The sequence below is a fragment of the Cucurbita moschata genome, unplaced genomic scaffold, assembly GCF_002738365.1.
Source record: "Cucurbita moschata cultivar Rifu unplaced genomic scaffold, Cmos_1.0 Cmo_Scf00002, whole genome shotgun sequence".
Lineage (NCBI taxonomy): Eukaryota > Viridiplantae > Streptophyta > Magnoliopsida > Cucurbitales > Cucurbitaceae > Cucurbita > Cucurbita moschata.
The window spans coordinates 7,318,430-7,331,635 of record NW_019268518.1 but is presented as its reverse complement, the minus strand read 5'-3'; the positions used below and the strand labels follow the sequence as shown (position 1 = coordinate 7,331,635).

Below are 13,206 nucleotides of genomic sequence, written 5' to 3'. Positions count from 1 at the left end.
CGTGGAAAGCCCAATCCAATGGCTTAATCTACAAATATATAAGGATAATTAACGGTAAAATAACACTAAAATACTATATTCAAATACAAAATATAAATATAGTTTATGGATATCCAATTAAAAAAAAAAAAAAAACACTTAACCTAACTCTTTCATCTCCCTCTTATTCTTACGCGCGCCACGCCACGCTTCTTCTTCTTCTTCTTCTTCTTCCTTCTTCTTCCTTCTTCTTCTTCTTCCTCAAGCCGGCTCTTCCCCTGTTTCAGCAGCTGAGTGTCTCTGTCCTCCGCAGTCTTCTTTCGTACTTCCCGCCGAAGCCTCCTCAGCGGTTTGCGCTGATTCTCTACTCTTTTGTTGTTACTGGTATTCTCTCAATCTCCGTCTCTGTCTTTCTTCTCACTCTATAGGCAAGTACGATAAGCTCTAAGTCATCTTCATCAGATATCATTTTAGGTTCATTTGAAGTAGGACGGTTTCTACTTATCAAATATGGGTGTGAAAGGTACTTATATTTTTTTTTTTTGTAATTTATTCTGCTGATACCATTTGTTTGCTATTTGTTCTTGTTCATCCGTGTTTTTGAGTAACGAAACTCTTTATTGCCTTGATATCAGCCAAGAAACGGGATCTCAAGCTGAACCATGGGGATGAAGAAGAAGAAACTGGGAGGAATGCACTTCCAAAAACACAGGGGCAAGCCAAAGAGCATATTGAGCAGCTGCAAAGACTCCAAGAAAAGGTATTTTGGTTTTGTATATAAGTTATTCTCTCTATTTCCAGAGAAAACGATTACAATGACAAATATTTTCTGGCAAGTGGTAACTATAATACTTCCGGGTTAAGGCAAAGATATGGGCTATGATCTTATTTTAGTTCTTGGTCGATTTGTATGTCAATGTTATAGTGTTAGAGTTTTCTTCATGGGTTGGATTGAGAAACTTGTTGGACCCATCATCATATACTTTTAATGGTATATTTTTCTAGTGTTGTTAGTTTGGTGTACTCACAGTCGTAGCTTCTTAAAGTGAAGTCATTTTGGTGGGTTGAGTTTCCCTTTGAACATTGTACTATTAGTTGGAATGTAAATTTATCCAATTCAAATAAGTATAGTTCAATGATGAACCTAATGTAATCCAACTATGGAATATATTGGCTGATCGGATTAGTTTGGGTTATTTAGATAATTTATTAAAACTATGGAATATGTGGGCTCCTCTTGAAATCATTGGTGTTCATGACATTTTTCAGTATTACTACACCACACCAGTACTAGAACATTTACTAATTTATTGTTTGACCGTGCTTGTTCTTTTGAAACTTCCCAGAGAGAAAAAGAAAAACCTATTAGACCGATCTCTACGTCTGACAGTTTCGTGGAGGAAACAGTGTACATAGGCAATTTTTAGTTTAATTCTATTAAGACACAAATAAGGCTTTGCATCCTTGTTTAAGATATAATGGTGGTAATATAAATGGCATTTCCCCTCGAGTTATGGAGTTCACCTTGAGAACTTTTGGTTACTTTTTTGGCACAAATCTAAAAACTTGTGGAATTCAGTTTTTCTGCTACAGTATGGTCAAGTTGCCGTGAAAGAAATAGATGAAATTTTAAGGAGAAGGTTTTAGAAGCTCATATCTTTATCTGACTGTACTATTCATCTAGTTTCTAGATGGAGTGTCCAGCCCAAAAATTTGTAATTCTTTTTGTGGTTCAAGCCATATGGAAGGTTCTTATAACTCAGTGGGTGATTGGGAGAATGTCTTATTCTTCATTTTCTTACTCATGCTTTAGTTAATGAAAATTTTCCATATAGTTGTTTTTTTGTGCAATTGTTGTTTATATAATTGAAGGAGGAGCTAATGAATGTTGCAAAGAAAAAAAAAAAAGAGAATAAGGAGATAATGAGCATATTAGATCTACTTTTCTTCATCTATGCATTTTCTCCACATTTCGATTGAAGTTGTTTTCTTACAGGATCCCGAGTTTTTTGAGTTTTTGAAAGAGCACGACAAGGAGCTTCTTGAATTTGATGATGAGGATGTGGATGTAAGTTCACTTAAATTATTTGGGCTGCCACTGTCCAATGCTTGTTGTCTCAATTCCTTTGATTTTTGGTGCAGGAGGATGCTGATGATGGTGTGGAAGATGCAGAGTTAAATGAAAATGATAATAACTACGAACCTGGGGTTTCTGAGGAGGAAGAAAAACCATACAAAAAAGTTATAACTACGGAACTGGTTGATTCTTGGTGTCACTCAATAGAAGAAAATGGAAAATTGGCTGCTCTTCGTTCTCTTATGAAAGCTTTTAGGACTGCATGTCATTATGGTGATGACAACGGAGATGATTCTTCAATAAAATTTAGCACGATGTCCAGTAATGTTTTCAATAAAATTATGTTATTTGTATTAAGTAAAATGGATGGAATTCTTAGAAAGTTTCTAAAGCTTCCCAGCTCTGGTGGAAAGAAAGAGACCATACAAGAGCTGATGACCACAAAACAGTGGAAATCATTCAACCATATCGTGAAGTCATATCTTGGGAATGCCCTTCATATTCTTAACCAAATGACCGACACTGAGATGATATCATTCACATTGCGACGCCTCAAATATTCTTCTGTGTTTTTGGTTGCATTTCCTAGCCTTCAGAGAAAGTTCATAAAGGTATTCCCAACTTAATTCTTTTATGTTTAATTTTCAAGGTCCTTGTGATGTATATTCTAATTGTGCTACAATAGCCCAGTGGAGTGGCTAAGAATCGGTGGAATCATTATCTATTTCATTCACACAATATTGTTTCTTCATTATCAATTTTACAGAGAACATGATTTTATTATCTGAATTTTTCAGGTTGCCCTTCACTTTTGGGGTACTGGGGGTGGTGCTCTTCCTGTAACATCGTTCCTATTTTTGAGAGATTTGTGTATTCGACTTGGATCTGATTGTCTAGATGAATGCTACAAAGGGATGTATAAAGCTTATGTTTTGAACTGCCAATTTGTAAATGCAACTAAGTTACAGCACATTCAATTTCTTGGAAATTGTGTCATCGAACTTTTTCGTATCGATCTTTCGATTGCCTATCAACATGCTTTCGTTTTCATCCGTCAATTAGCAATGATCCTTAGAGAGGCATTAAACACAAGAACTAAGGTAACTATCTCTTAACCATTCTTATTCTTTTGTTTGATATTTATGTCCTCCAGTGGAAGGCTGGAGATATTGTTCTTGTGGTCTCTACCTTTAGGATATTAATTGTTGGCAATGCTCTGTTTTCATTTAACGCAAAACTGACAAGATGATGGGGTGAAAAAATTGGACTTAACTTGGTCAGAGGGTTTTATCAGAATATCCTAGAATGGTTGGGTTATAATCAGTTCAGTTTTTGTCTTGAACCACTGGAATGTTTTCTTTTTTGTTCGTTTCATTTTTCCCCATGTCCATGGCATATATTTTATCACTTCTCTAAATTCATTTCTTTAATTTGATGATTTTTACAGGAAGCCTTCCGAAAGGTTTATGAATGGAAGTACATAAACTGCCTTGAGCTTTGGACTGGTGCTGTGTGTGCTTATGGATCAGAAATTGATTTTAAGCCCCTTGCATATCCCCTGACTCAGATTATTTCTGGAGTTGCCCGTCTTGTTCCAACTGCTAGATATTTCCCTCTGAGGTTAAGGTGTATTAAGATGCTGAATCGAATAGCTGCTTCTATTGGGACTTTTATACCTGTTTCCATGCTTCTTTTGGACATGCTAGAAATGAAAGAATTAAACAGACCCCCAACAGGAGGTGTTGGCAAAGCAGTTGACTTGCGAACTATATTGAAGGTATTTTTTCAACCCTCAAAATTTTTTTGTTTTGTATTGCAGATTTTATATTTTCTAAGTATTATTTGTGATCTTCCGTTTATATGATTATTCCACTTTCCAGGTAAGCAAGCCCACCCTAAAAACACGAGCTTTTCAGGAGGCATGTGTGTTTTCGGTTATTGAACAGCTTGCCGACCATTTATCTCAGTGGAGTTATTCTGCCTCTTTTTTTGAGTTATCCTTTATCCCTGTTGTGCGCCTGCGTAGTTTTGCCAAGTCGACCAAAGTTCAGAGGTTTCAAAAGGAAACAAGGCAGCTTATTCGTCAGGTATACTTCTTAGGTGTTAGGAAATTTCTAGTGCAGATGTTTTCTTTTTCTAAACTAAAACTACTTATAGTAGAAGATAATCAGGGGCAGGAGTCGTATACAATTGTTTGGGGACAGGAGTTGTATTTCATTGATTGTGTGAGATTTTACAAAGGAAGGAAAGCCTATACATTAGCCCAGAAAGATAACAAAAAAGGTTTTCCAATTGGCCAAAAGAACGTTGAGACTCTAATTGTTTGAGTGAGTGTAACATTTGCACCAAGATAGAGAAACAATAAGAGAATTATCCATAGGCTTCCCAGTGTTGTTAATTTAACCAGAAGGTTAATTTAAGTATTTTGTAAACTGCAAAGTTATTGTACATTGACTTTTCACTTCTTTCTTACATAGGTTGAGGCCAATTCAGAGTTTACAAATGAAAGGCGTAAATCAATTTGCTTTTTACCAAATGATCCTGCCGTATCATCCTTTCTTGAGGTTTGGACTTTTGCTTTTGCCATTTGCATCTCTTTATGCTTCCAGAATGTTTATTTGTGCTCTAGGTTAACCATAGTTGATGTCAGTATTTCCTGAAAATGAACATGTTAATTTCGTAGTGATTGTATAAACCCTCGAGGATGGAATTGATGAATGCATGATGTGGATTGAAGTCTTTTTCTTGACACGATTATTAGTCTTCAGTCTAATTTTCTACTCCATCTTTCCATTGCTTTTAATTTTTTGGAAGCGTGTATGCCAGTTTCTTTCTGTAGTTCTTTTTAGCATTGGAATAGAACTATGCACTCCTATTGATATCTTTGTTTTATTAAAATTCTGTAATATATTCGAAAAACATAATCGATAAGTATTTGATTTTAGCACACCATTCCTTTTGTTTTAGGATGAAAAGAAGTCGGGGACCAGCCCACTGTCACAGTATGTCTCAACATTACGTCAAAGATCTCGGCAACTGACGGATTCTTTATCGGAATCTAGGTATATATTTCTCTGTATGGTTTAAACACCGTAGTGTAACCTATAGAATTCTGAAGATCTATTCTTATAGATTTAGTCATGTTATTATGTTAATCAATTTATTTATTCTAAACGAATGATTACAGTGTACTCGTGGGTGAACATGGATCTGTATTTGGGAAAAGTGGATCAGACAGTGAAGACGAGGATACCGGGGGAAGAGAAGGGACTTCTGTCTTTAGCTCCACCTGGTTGCCAGGAAGCGATTCCAAGTAAGTTACTACATGGTCAACATGGAACATTTTCATGCCTCTTCCACCATCATCTTGCTGGCTTTTCAACACAAAATGAACAATGATTGAACTTTATGATTGAACTTTATGATTGTTAGGGCGAAGCATCCAGAAGAAAAGAAAAGTAAGAAAAAAAAAAGAAAGATGGAGCAACAAGATAAGGCAGCTCCTAGAGACGAAGACGTGGTGGAGGACTTGGTGCTCAGTTCCGATGAGGATGACGAACCTTTAAATAACAGTTCTGCTGAAAGTGAAGAAGATGAGGACGTGAAATCTGTTAGAAAGCAAGCTCAGAAGCTGAAAGCGCCATCACGGGGATCAAAGAAGAAGAAGAACCGTTCGCCTGCAAATAAGGCAAAGAAGAGGAAAACGTCTCGATAAAAATGGATACGATGAGAAGCTACAACATAGCCCTAGCATAAACTCAATGAAAGAAATAGGTAGTTTTACCTTTGTTTTCTGGTCTTCACAGGTTAGTTCAAGCCGAAGTTAAGCATTGCAGCTGAATATTGGGAGGAAGCTTTCAATGGTCAATGTCTGTTTTGTGATTGAGAAAAATTGGAGAGAAGAACATGATTCACGGCTCATTATTTATTTATTTATGTTTTTCTTTTTCCTTTTGGACAGGCATATTGTACATTTTAGAGTGAGTGATGACCAAGTTTTATTAAACGTTGGGCAATGCCTAGAATTTTTGATCCATGAATGAATGGTTTTTTGAGGTTGAAATATGTACCAATGTTCTAGCCACTAATTGAAAATGCACTTTGGTTGCTTAAACAGAAGGACCCAATAATGGGTTGATGAGAGTGTTTGTAAGCTTCTAACCACTGATGAATCATGGTGACCATACACAAGACATAGCTTTGTTTCAACTCCAAGATTTCTCTTATCCCTTAAGCCAACCACATTTCGCTTTGCGGCAAGTCCACACATTTCAACATCGATCAAAATATACACAATCATAGCATTTGTTGAACTTTTGAAGGCCAGAAAAGAATGGGATCCTTTAAAATGGTGTGAATAAATGTGTATATAAAGAGGAGAAGGCATCAAAAACAGAGCAGGAGCAGCTAAGAAGATAGAGATGGAGGGATTAGGGAGAGGCTTGTTTGTTGTTATAGCTGCTGCAGCTTCAATGCTGGAAATGGGTTTGGCTGATCAAAGACACATGGTTGGGGGAACCCAAGGTTGGCAACAATCCATTGATTTCGACTCTTGGGCGGAAGCTCAGACCTTCAAAGTTGGCGACGAACTCGGTATATCTCTCTTCATCATCTTTTCAATTCCAAACCATATTTCATTGCATGTTTGTCTTCATATGTGTAACAAAATTTGGACAGTTTTCAATTACGCTTCGGGGCTGCACAGTGTGGTAGAGCTTCCGGACGAGAGTGCGTATGAGAACTGCGATATTGGGAGCGCCATCGAGACGAAGAGCAGCGGGAAGGATGGCATCAAGTTGACGAAGCCGGGAACACGATACTTCGCGTGCGGCACCATGGGGCATTGCAGCCAAGGCATGAAGGTCAAGATCAAAATAGCCACTGGCACAGCTTCCTCTACTCCATCTCATCCTTCTTCTTCTTCATCTTCTTCGCATTATTCTCTTCTGGGTTGCTTCCTCATCATGGCTTCCTACGCCTTGAGGTTCATGTTATGATCAAATCCTTAACATCCTCTCCATTCTTTTAAACCAGTTTTTGGGTTTTGTTGTCGGGTTGATTGGTTCTAACCCTTGTCCTGTTTTCATTATTTCTATTTTATTATTATTATTATTATTATTGCTAAGATATTATTTGGCATTTATTATATTTACGTGGATTATTAATATAAATGAGGCAAAGGTTTTTTTTTTCCTAGAGTTTTTGGTCGTGAGCATGTATTATATTTTACGCATTAGTTCTAATACTAACCATACCAACTATAAAAGAATCGATCTTTTTTTTAGTTATTAAATCTCTCTTTGATTGATCAATGTGTGATACTATAATGGTCCGACTCTAATACCAACCTGATGCCACCACTAATAGATATTATTAAGACTAACAAATATTGTCAATCGTCGTTAGCCTCGCGATTTCAAAAGACGTCTTCCATGAAAAGGTTTCTACACCCTTAAAATGTTTTATTCGATATGAAACCTCAAATATTAATCTATAAACATGATAATAGATACAAGAAAATATTGAGTCCAACCAATATTGAACTCGAATCACAATTTTTCATTCAAATTTTCATACTATAGATTAAATTTGAAACTTACTAAAAGCTCATAAGACCGTACTAGAAGGAAAATAAGGTAAATTTTATTAATTAACCACAACTGTATATTTCAAAGACAGAAAAAAAGAATCAAAATTGAACGGACTATCCAGTTGTTTATTGTAAAATTTAATAAATAGAACACAAAATTTGGTGAAGAAAAGAAGAAGAAACTAACGGTGGAATGCAGCAGAAGGAGGTGTAATTTGCTTGTCATCTGAGGAAATGGCAAGCAAATTCAGGGCACTTAGTTCCCTTTGTGGTTGCTTTTGATTCTGGTCAGATGAGGAAATGCAGTCAGGATGTTATATGGCCTTAAATCCTGCCTCGTCAATATCCCAATTACTGGAGGAACCTGCACAATCAAAACAACCCTTTAATTAACCCTAATTCATTCGACACAGAGCTCTGTTTCAGGCCTGCAATGGATGTGTACAGAGGAGGAAGAAGAAGAAGAACCAGAGCTTACCCCAGCTGCTTCATATTTGGGCACAATCAGCAAATGCCGAAGCCCCACTTGCCGGAACAGAACCAGAGCTTTGGCCACCGACATGCTTTCAATCACTGTATACGGCGTTGTGTTCGTCAGAGGATGAAGATCAACGTACATTTCCATCTCCTCCTTCGTCACTGCAAGTTCCTCGATCTTCCCTTCCCTCTCCGCTAATTCAACCCATGTAAATTTCTCCCTCACTTCCCATTCCTCCGTCCTCCTCCTCTCTCTCAAGAACCATTTCTTCTTCAGCAACTGCAGCAAATGCTTTCTCAATACCACTCCGTGCAGCTCCGTCGCGCCCACCGCCATCCCCACTGGCGGCACCACCGCTTCCGCGTCCACTACAGGGAATCCATTGTGCGTCGTGTTCTTAAGAACCTCTACAATCCGAGACACCTTCTCCAATCCCCGCAGCGTTACCACCGCCGGTTTTGCGTCGGCGAGATCGCCGACCGTGATGTTCCTCATCCACGTCTCCGGATTTGCGTCCAGGAACGGAAGCCCTTTCAAGTGCAGAATAATCTCATAAATACTAGGGTTAAAACTGTCCCCGACGGTTTTCGATATCAGAAGGACAATCATCGTAATCGGAAGCAGGAGGAGATTATTCGTGAGCTCGAGGAATATAACACAGAGCGAAACCGTCATCCTCATCGAGCCGGACATTAACGAGGCAGCTCCGAGAACAGCCAAGAGTCCTTGATCGAGATTCGTGTAGGGTTTCATGAGAAGGCCGATGAGTCGGCCATAGCCAGAGCCCATCAAGATGATCGGAAGGAAGAGACCGGAGGGGACGGCAATGCCGAAGGTGATTAACCCTAAAACGCAGTAGAGAAGGAAGAAGATCACAAGGGAAAGGGGCTGGAACTCGGCCGGAGTGTTGATGGAGAAGATGTTTCGAACGGCGTCGTCGTTGGTGGTAAGGAGAAGGGTAGCGAGGTCGTTGTAATGGCCTTTTGGACAGTTGAATTGCTTGAAGTTGCCGGAGCGGCCATTGGTGGGGCAAACGGAATCTGGAAGAGAAGGGTTGCAGGGAGTGCATTGGACAAGGTAAGGGAGACTGTACTGGCAAATCGAAGTGAATAGCGAAACTCCTAAGCTTAGTAACAGCTTCTGCATTTTTCCCTTCCTGCAAATACCATTTGATTTCAATGAGATCCATTGATGAGGAAGAAGAAGAAAATTGAAAGCAAGATTGCTTACTGGTTTATGAGGTTGTAAACTCTCAGAACTTTGTGCAAAAGATGGTTGTAAAGACTCCCAAGGAACCCACCAAGAAGGCCAATGATAGCAACTGGTATGATGTCCATAATACGGTAACTCACAGAAACGCCACTGACATCAAACATTATAAGCCCTCCTTCACCAAACAGCCCACAGTCACCAGCCTTGCATACTTCAATGAATGTTCTTAGCACCACCACAACAATGGCTGTGCTAAAAAATGTCCTCCACAGCAAGGCACTCCTCCACCAAGTAGCCACCTCTTCTAGAGCAAATAGAACACCCCCAACTGGAGCTCGGAACGCTGCACAAACCCCCGACGACGCCCCGCAAGTGATGAGATCTCGACGATCCCGATCGTTGTTGAAATAGCGTAGCCATGTCCATTTCACTCGATAATTATCGGTCCCGCCTTGCCCAAGTAAGGAGGCAATGCAGCTGCCAATGTGTACTAGAGGCCCTTCTTTCCCAAGATCTAGCCCTGCTGCCACTGCCCCAATGCTCCCAATTATCTACAATGAGCTACAGATCAGTCTCATTTACAGAATCTATTTTGAATCTTAAGGCTATCCACGACATATACGCACCTTAACGATCAGCGTTGTGGCGCCAAACATATTAGGAGTATCTATGCCATTGAGATAGGCTTTGATTTCCGGTATGCCAGGCCCAGCTGCAGTGGGAGCAAACCATACACAGAGAACAGCAGCAACCAAAGTGAGAAGGAAATTGGCAGTGGTAAAGTAGGCGAACCCCATCAAGTATCTGAATCCAAATCAATACAAAATCAGAAATTTTGGGTTCATGAAATTCCTCGTTTTGCAGACGAACAAAACCATGTCCGATTGGGGGGATGTACTAAATACTAACCTTTCTTCTTTTATGTATTCAACCACTTTCAAAAGCTTGTATCCAGCAATGTTTTCAATGGCGAGATTGATGAGAGTAGCAATGATTCCTGTAAGGAGTCCAACAAGACAAGCCAATGTCCATTTCGAGAATATGTACTGCAACACTTGAACTCTGGATCTGCTTCTCCAATCATGTTTAAACAGATCGTTCTCATTGATCCTGAATTCAAACCAAATCCAATTCAGAAAATATGAGAATTCAATCCAAAAAGAAAACAAAAAACAGGGGATGTTCTGTTTGTGTTGTGTTATATTACTCGTAATCCAAGCTCTCGATCAGAGAAACTTTGGTTCCAACAATGGCGAGAGGACTGGAAGAGAGAGTTCTGCTTCTCTTGAGAAGGGGTTGGTTTAATGGATTGCTTTCTGGGTCTCTGTCTTCTTCTTGAGGCTCTGCTTCCATGGCGGTTGTGAGCGTCGATTCTGAAACAAAGCTTGAATTTTCCTCCATTGAAATGAACACACACACAGAGGAGAAGCTTTGGGGAGGGTGGTTTGTGGATTGGAACACAGCGCAGAGCTTCTCCTCTTTTCTTGGACTTTTAATGGACCAAATTTATCTCAATCATGCATCTGTCTTGTCGCATTCTCGCCTGTGGCCATTAGAACCAACCCTTGGTTCTTTTTTTACTATTTTTTCTTCTTTATTTCATTTCATGTTTCTGCCGTATTCTTTAGCCTTCTACAACCCAACTTGGCACTCATTCGATCATTTTGATGATTCCTCAATTACATTAATAAATTTATATAATTAAATTAATTAATAAACAAATAAAGCTCGTCTCCCACACAAACATTGTGATTATCCGCTTACTTGTAAAGGGGCAAGTTTCCTCCCATTTTAAATGCTAAATTGTTATTCATAGAATAGGAACTGCTTTTAATAAAAATATCAAAACCCATCTTGTAAATTCATTAATATATATATACTATAATATTGAAAATATGGAGACACAAATAAGATAAGATATTTAATACAAGTATAGTTTTTTCGGTTGAAAATTATACTACATGTATTCAACGAGATCTATACGTCTTAACATGCATAATCACATGTGCCATGTGCTATCATGTGCTATACTACGAGTATAGTAATAGCTTTAAAAATATACATTTAAAAAAAAAAATTAAATATTATAAATATAACAAAATTTATTTCATCCTATTATCTCTCATTTTTGCAAATATTATTTCTCATGAGGAGCAAGCTGGACCCACGAGTTGGAGATGGGCACAAATTGCTAATGATTGGAACACGTGGTGCGATCTACACCGATGGATTAAGATGAATGGACGGTGAATCATAAATGGATCTTCGGTGGTTACGTACAAGGTAGCCTATTTAAGTTTTACCATATGTGATTTCAATAATTTCGGCCAACAAAATTATAGCTTTATTTATATATTCTTATGGCTTCATTTGCGTGTCCACCTATCTATGTAGACCGACGTGGAGCTCATGGGTAGTTTTTCAAAGCTAAAATCAATTTATATCTTTAAAATTTTATTTAATAAAAATCCTAAATTAATAATTATATTAATTCTGAATTTCCATTTCTTAAAAAGTGGGTAAATGTGTAATTATATTTAAATTAATTAATTATTAGTTTATGAATATAATTGACTATGGAATGTCGAAATAAGTACTTTTTTATTATTGTTGTTTTAAAGATATAATAATATTTAAATGGGAAATATGATTGTAAGCCCTCAAAATATATTATAAAGTAATGAAAACAGAAAACAAACGATGGAAAAGTACGTTCTTTTTTAGGAAAAAAATATTTTCACGTACAAAAAATATGTATTCTGTTTTAAAAATATAATAAAAGTAGGGAAAATAATGAAGATCGAAATTAATGAGAGGACACGTCAGATCCACGTAGGATGAGATGTCATTGAAAAATGTGCGGATGGGCTGTGTGAGAGTCCCCATGAAAGGTCAGAAATTTGGATAAATCACAATTATTAAAGCAATTATAATTTAATCGAGCCCTTTTTTTCTATTTTTAAATTCCAACAAATAACCACGGATTGCACGAGGAAGAAGAAAAAGACACAAACTGTGTGGTGACTGGTGAGACACGTAGGAACATTGAAGATTGTAAACCGAAAGCAAAACGGTGCGTTCTCGTGACGCCCCTTCCTTCACCCACTCCATTTCACTTTTTTTTATTTTATTTTATTTATTTATTTATTATTTTCTTGGTCTCAAATGAATTAAAGAATAATGATTTAATGATATATTTCAATGTAAGTACACGAAACTTCATTGCAATGAGTGAATGTGTTTGAATAAGTTATAATAATGTTCATCACATCATTTTATATAACACAAATTATTTTTAAAAAATATATGTGGACTATACTTTTAAAACCTTTTAAATTTGTTTGAAAGTCTAAACACAAAATAATGTGTGGTTCGAAATACTTGTACATGATCCGAAATATGTGATGGAAATAATCAAGTTTTTATTAGCGTATATTGTCGATAATTATCCAAAAAAATTAAATATTTATTATGAGAGTTGAAATATTAAAATAAAATATTTGAAAATTTATACACAGTAATATATTAATAACATCAACCCTACTCAATACATGTGTATTATTTAATATTTATTATACGAGTATCGACTTAGTGTCTTTTTGTCTTTTTAAAGATTGAATTAGGGGTTTCAGGGTCTTCTCGAGCCACGAACAAGTGAAGTACAGCCGAGGCTCATCGTTAGCTAGCCTTAGCCACATTAACTTAAATCGAACTAAGCATGGAGCTTTTAACCCAATTAGGATGTGGACTTTCTTTAATCCCAATCATTTTTAATTTTTTTTTTAATTCAAATTTATTTCTAAAAATTTTAGATCGTACATAAAAAAAAAAAAAAAAAAAAAAAAAAAAAAAAAAAAAAAAAAAAAAAAA

General features: G+C 37.2%; 3 protein-coding genes across 5 annotated transcripts; 2 read left to right on the top strand and 1 right to left on the bottom strand.

Moving 5' to 3' along the window:
• Nucleotides 1-160: 160 nt before the first annotated feature.
• Nucleotides 161-6,121, top strand: LOC111457287 (nucleolar complex protein 2 homolog). 3 transcript variants are annotated; one of them, XR_002712895.1, is made up of 13 exons: nt 161-363; nt 442-502; nt 615-739; nt 1,976-2,047; nt 2,122-2,667; nt 2,854-3,156; nt 3,504-3,833; nt 3,937-4,143; nt 4,534-4,620; nt 5,024-5,118; nt 5,244-5,369; nt 5,489-5,906; nt 5,956-6,121. XR_002712895.1 is itself a non-coding variant. In XM_023099525.1 (12 exons), the coding sequence occupies exons 2-12, from the start codon at nt 490-492 to the stop codon at nt 5,769-5,771; spliced, it is 2,187 nt and encodes a 728-aa protein (XP_022955293.1). In that variant the 5' UTR covers nt 161-363; nt 454-489; the 3' UTR covers nt 5,772-6,121. The 3 variants fall into 3 exon arrangements, 2 of the variants coding, with proteins under 2 accessions (XP_022955293.1, XP_022955284.1); XM_023099525.1 differs by having other exon boundaries at nt 454-502; nt 5,489-6,121; XM_023099516.1 differs by having other exon boundaries at nt 5,489-6,121.
• Nucleotides 6,122-6,398: 277 nt separating this feature from the next.
• Nucleotides 6,399-7,202, top strand: LOC111457551 (mavicyanin). The gene is made up of 2 exons (XM_023099816.1): nt 6,399-6,649; nt 6,734-7,202. The coding sequence occupies exons 1-2, from the start codon at nt 6,478-6,480 to the stop codon at nt 7,051-7,053; spliced, it is 492 nt and encodes a 163-aa protein (XP_022955584.1). The 5' UTR covers nt 6,399-6,477; the 3' UTR covers nt 7,054-7,202.
• Nucleotides 7,203-7,677: 475 nt separating this feature from the next.
• On the bottom strand, nt 7,678-10,967 carry LOC111457265 (chloride channel protein CLC-b-like). Its single transcript, XM_023099484.1, has 6 exons — nt 10,544-10,967; nt 10,246-10,446; nt 9,963-10,140; nt 9,355-9,887; nt 8,125-9,280; nt 7,678-8,010 (listed from the first exon to the last, which is right to left on the bottom strand). Exons 1-6 carry the CDS (start codon nt 10,735-10,737, stop codon nt 7,903-7,905), a joined length of 2,370 nt encoding a protein of 789 aa, XP_022955252.1. The 5' UTR covers nt 10,738-10,967; the 3' UTR covers nt 7,678-7,902.
• Nucleotides 10,968-13,206: the final 2,239 nt, after the last annotated feature.

Excerpts from the sequence above, each read along its gene's own strand:
- LOC111457265 (XM_023099484.1), bottom strand. The coding sequence starts at position 10,737 with ATGGAGGAAAATTCAAGCTTTGTTTCAGAATCGACGCTCACAACCGCC. Across the intron at positions 9,281-9,354 it reads GTTTACAACCTCATAAACCA|GAAGGGAAAAATGCAGAAGC; the intron begins GTAAGCAATCTT and ends TGGTATTTGCAG. Across the intron at positions 8,011-8,124 it reads CCAAATATGAAGCAGCTGGG|GTTCCTCCAGTAATTGGGAT; the intron begins GTAAGCTCTGGT and ends TTGATTGTGCAG.
- LOC111457287 (XM_023099525.1), top strand. Across the intron at positions 2,668-2,853 it reads TTCAGAGAAAGTTCATAAAG|GTTGCCCTTCACTTTTGGGG; the intron begins GTATTCCCAACT and ends TGAATTTTTCAG. Across the intron at positions 4,621-5,023 it reads CCGTATCATCCTTTCTTGAG|GATGAAAAGAAGTCGGGGAC; the intron begins GTTTGGACTTTT and ends CTTTTGTTTTAG.
- LOC111457551 (XM_023099816.1), top strand. The coding sequence starts at position 6,478 with ATGGAGGGATTAGGGAGAGGCTTGTTTGTTGTTATAGCTGCTGCAGCT. Across the intron at positions 6,650-6,733 it reads CAAAGTTGGCGACGAACTCG|TTTTCAATTACGCTTCGGGG; the intron begins GTATATCTCTCT and ends AAATTTGGACAG.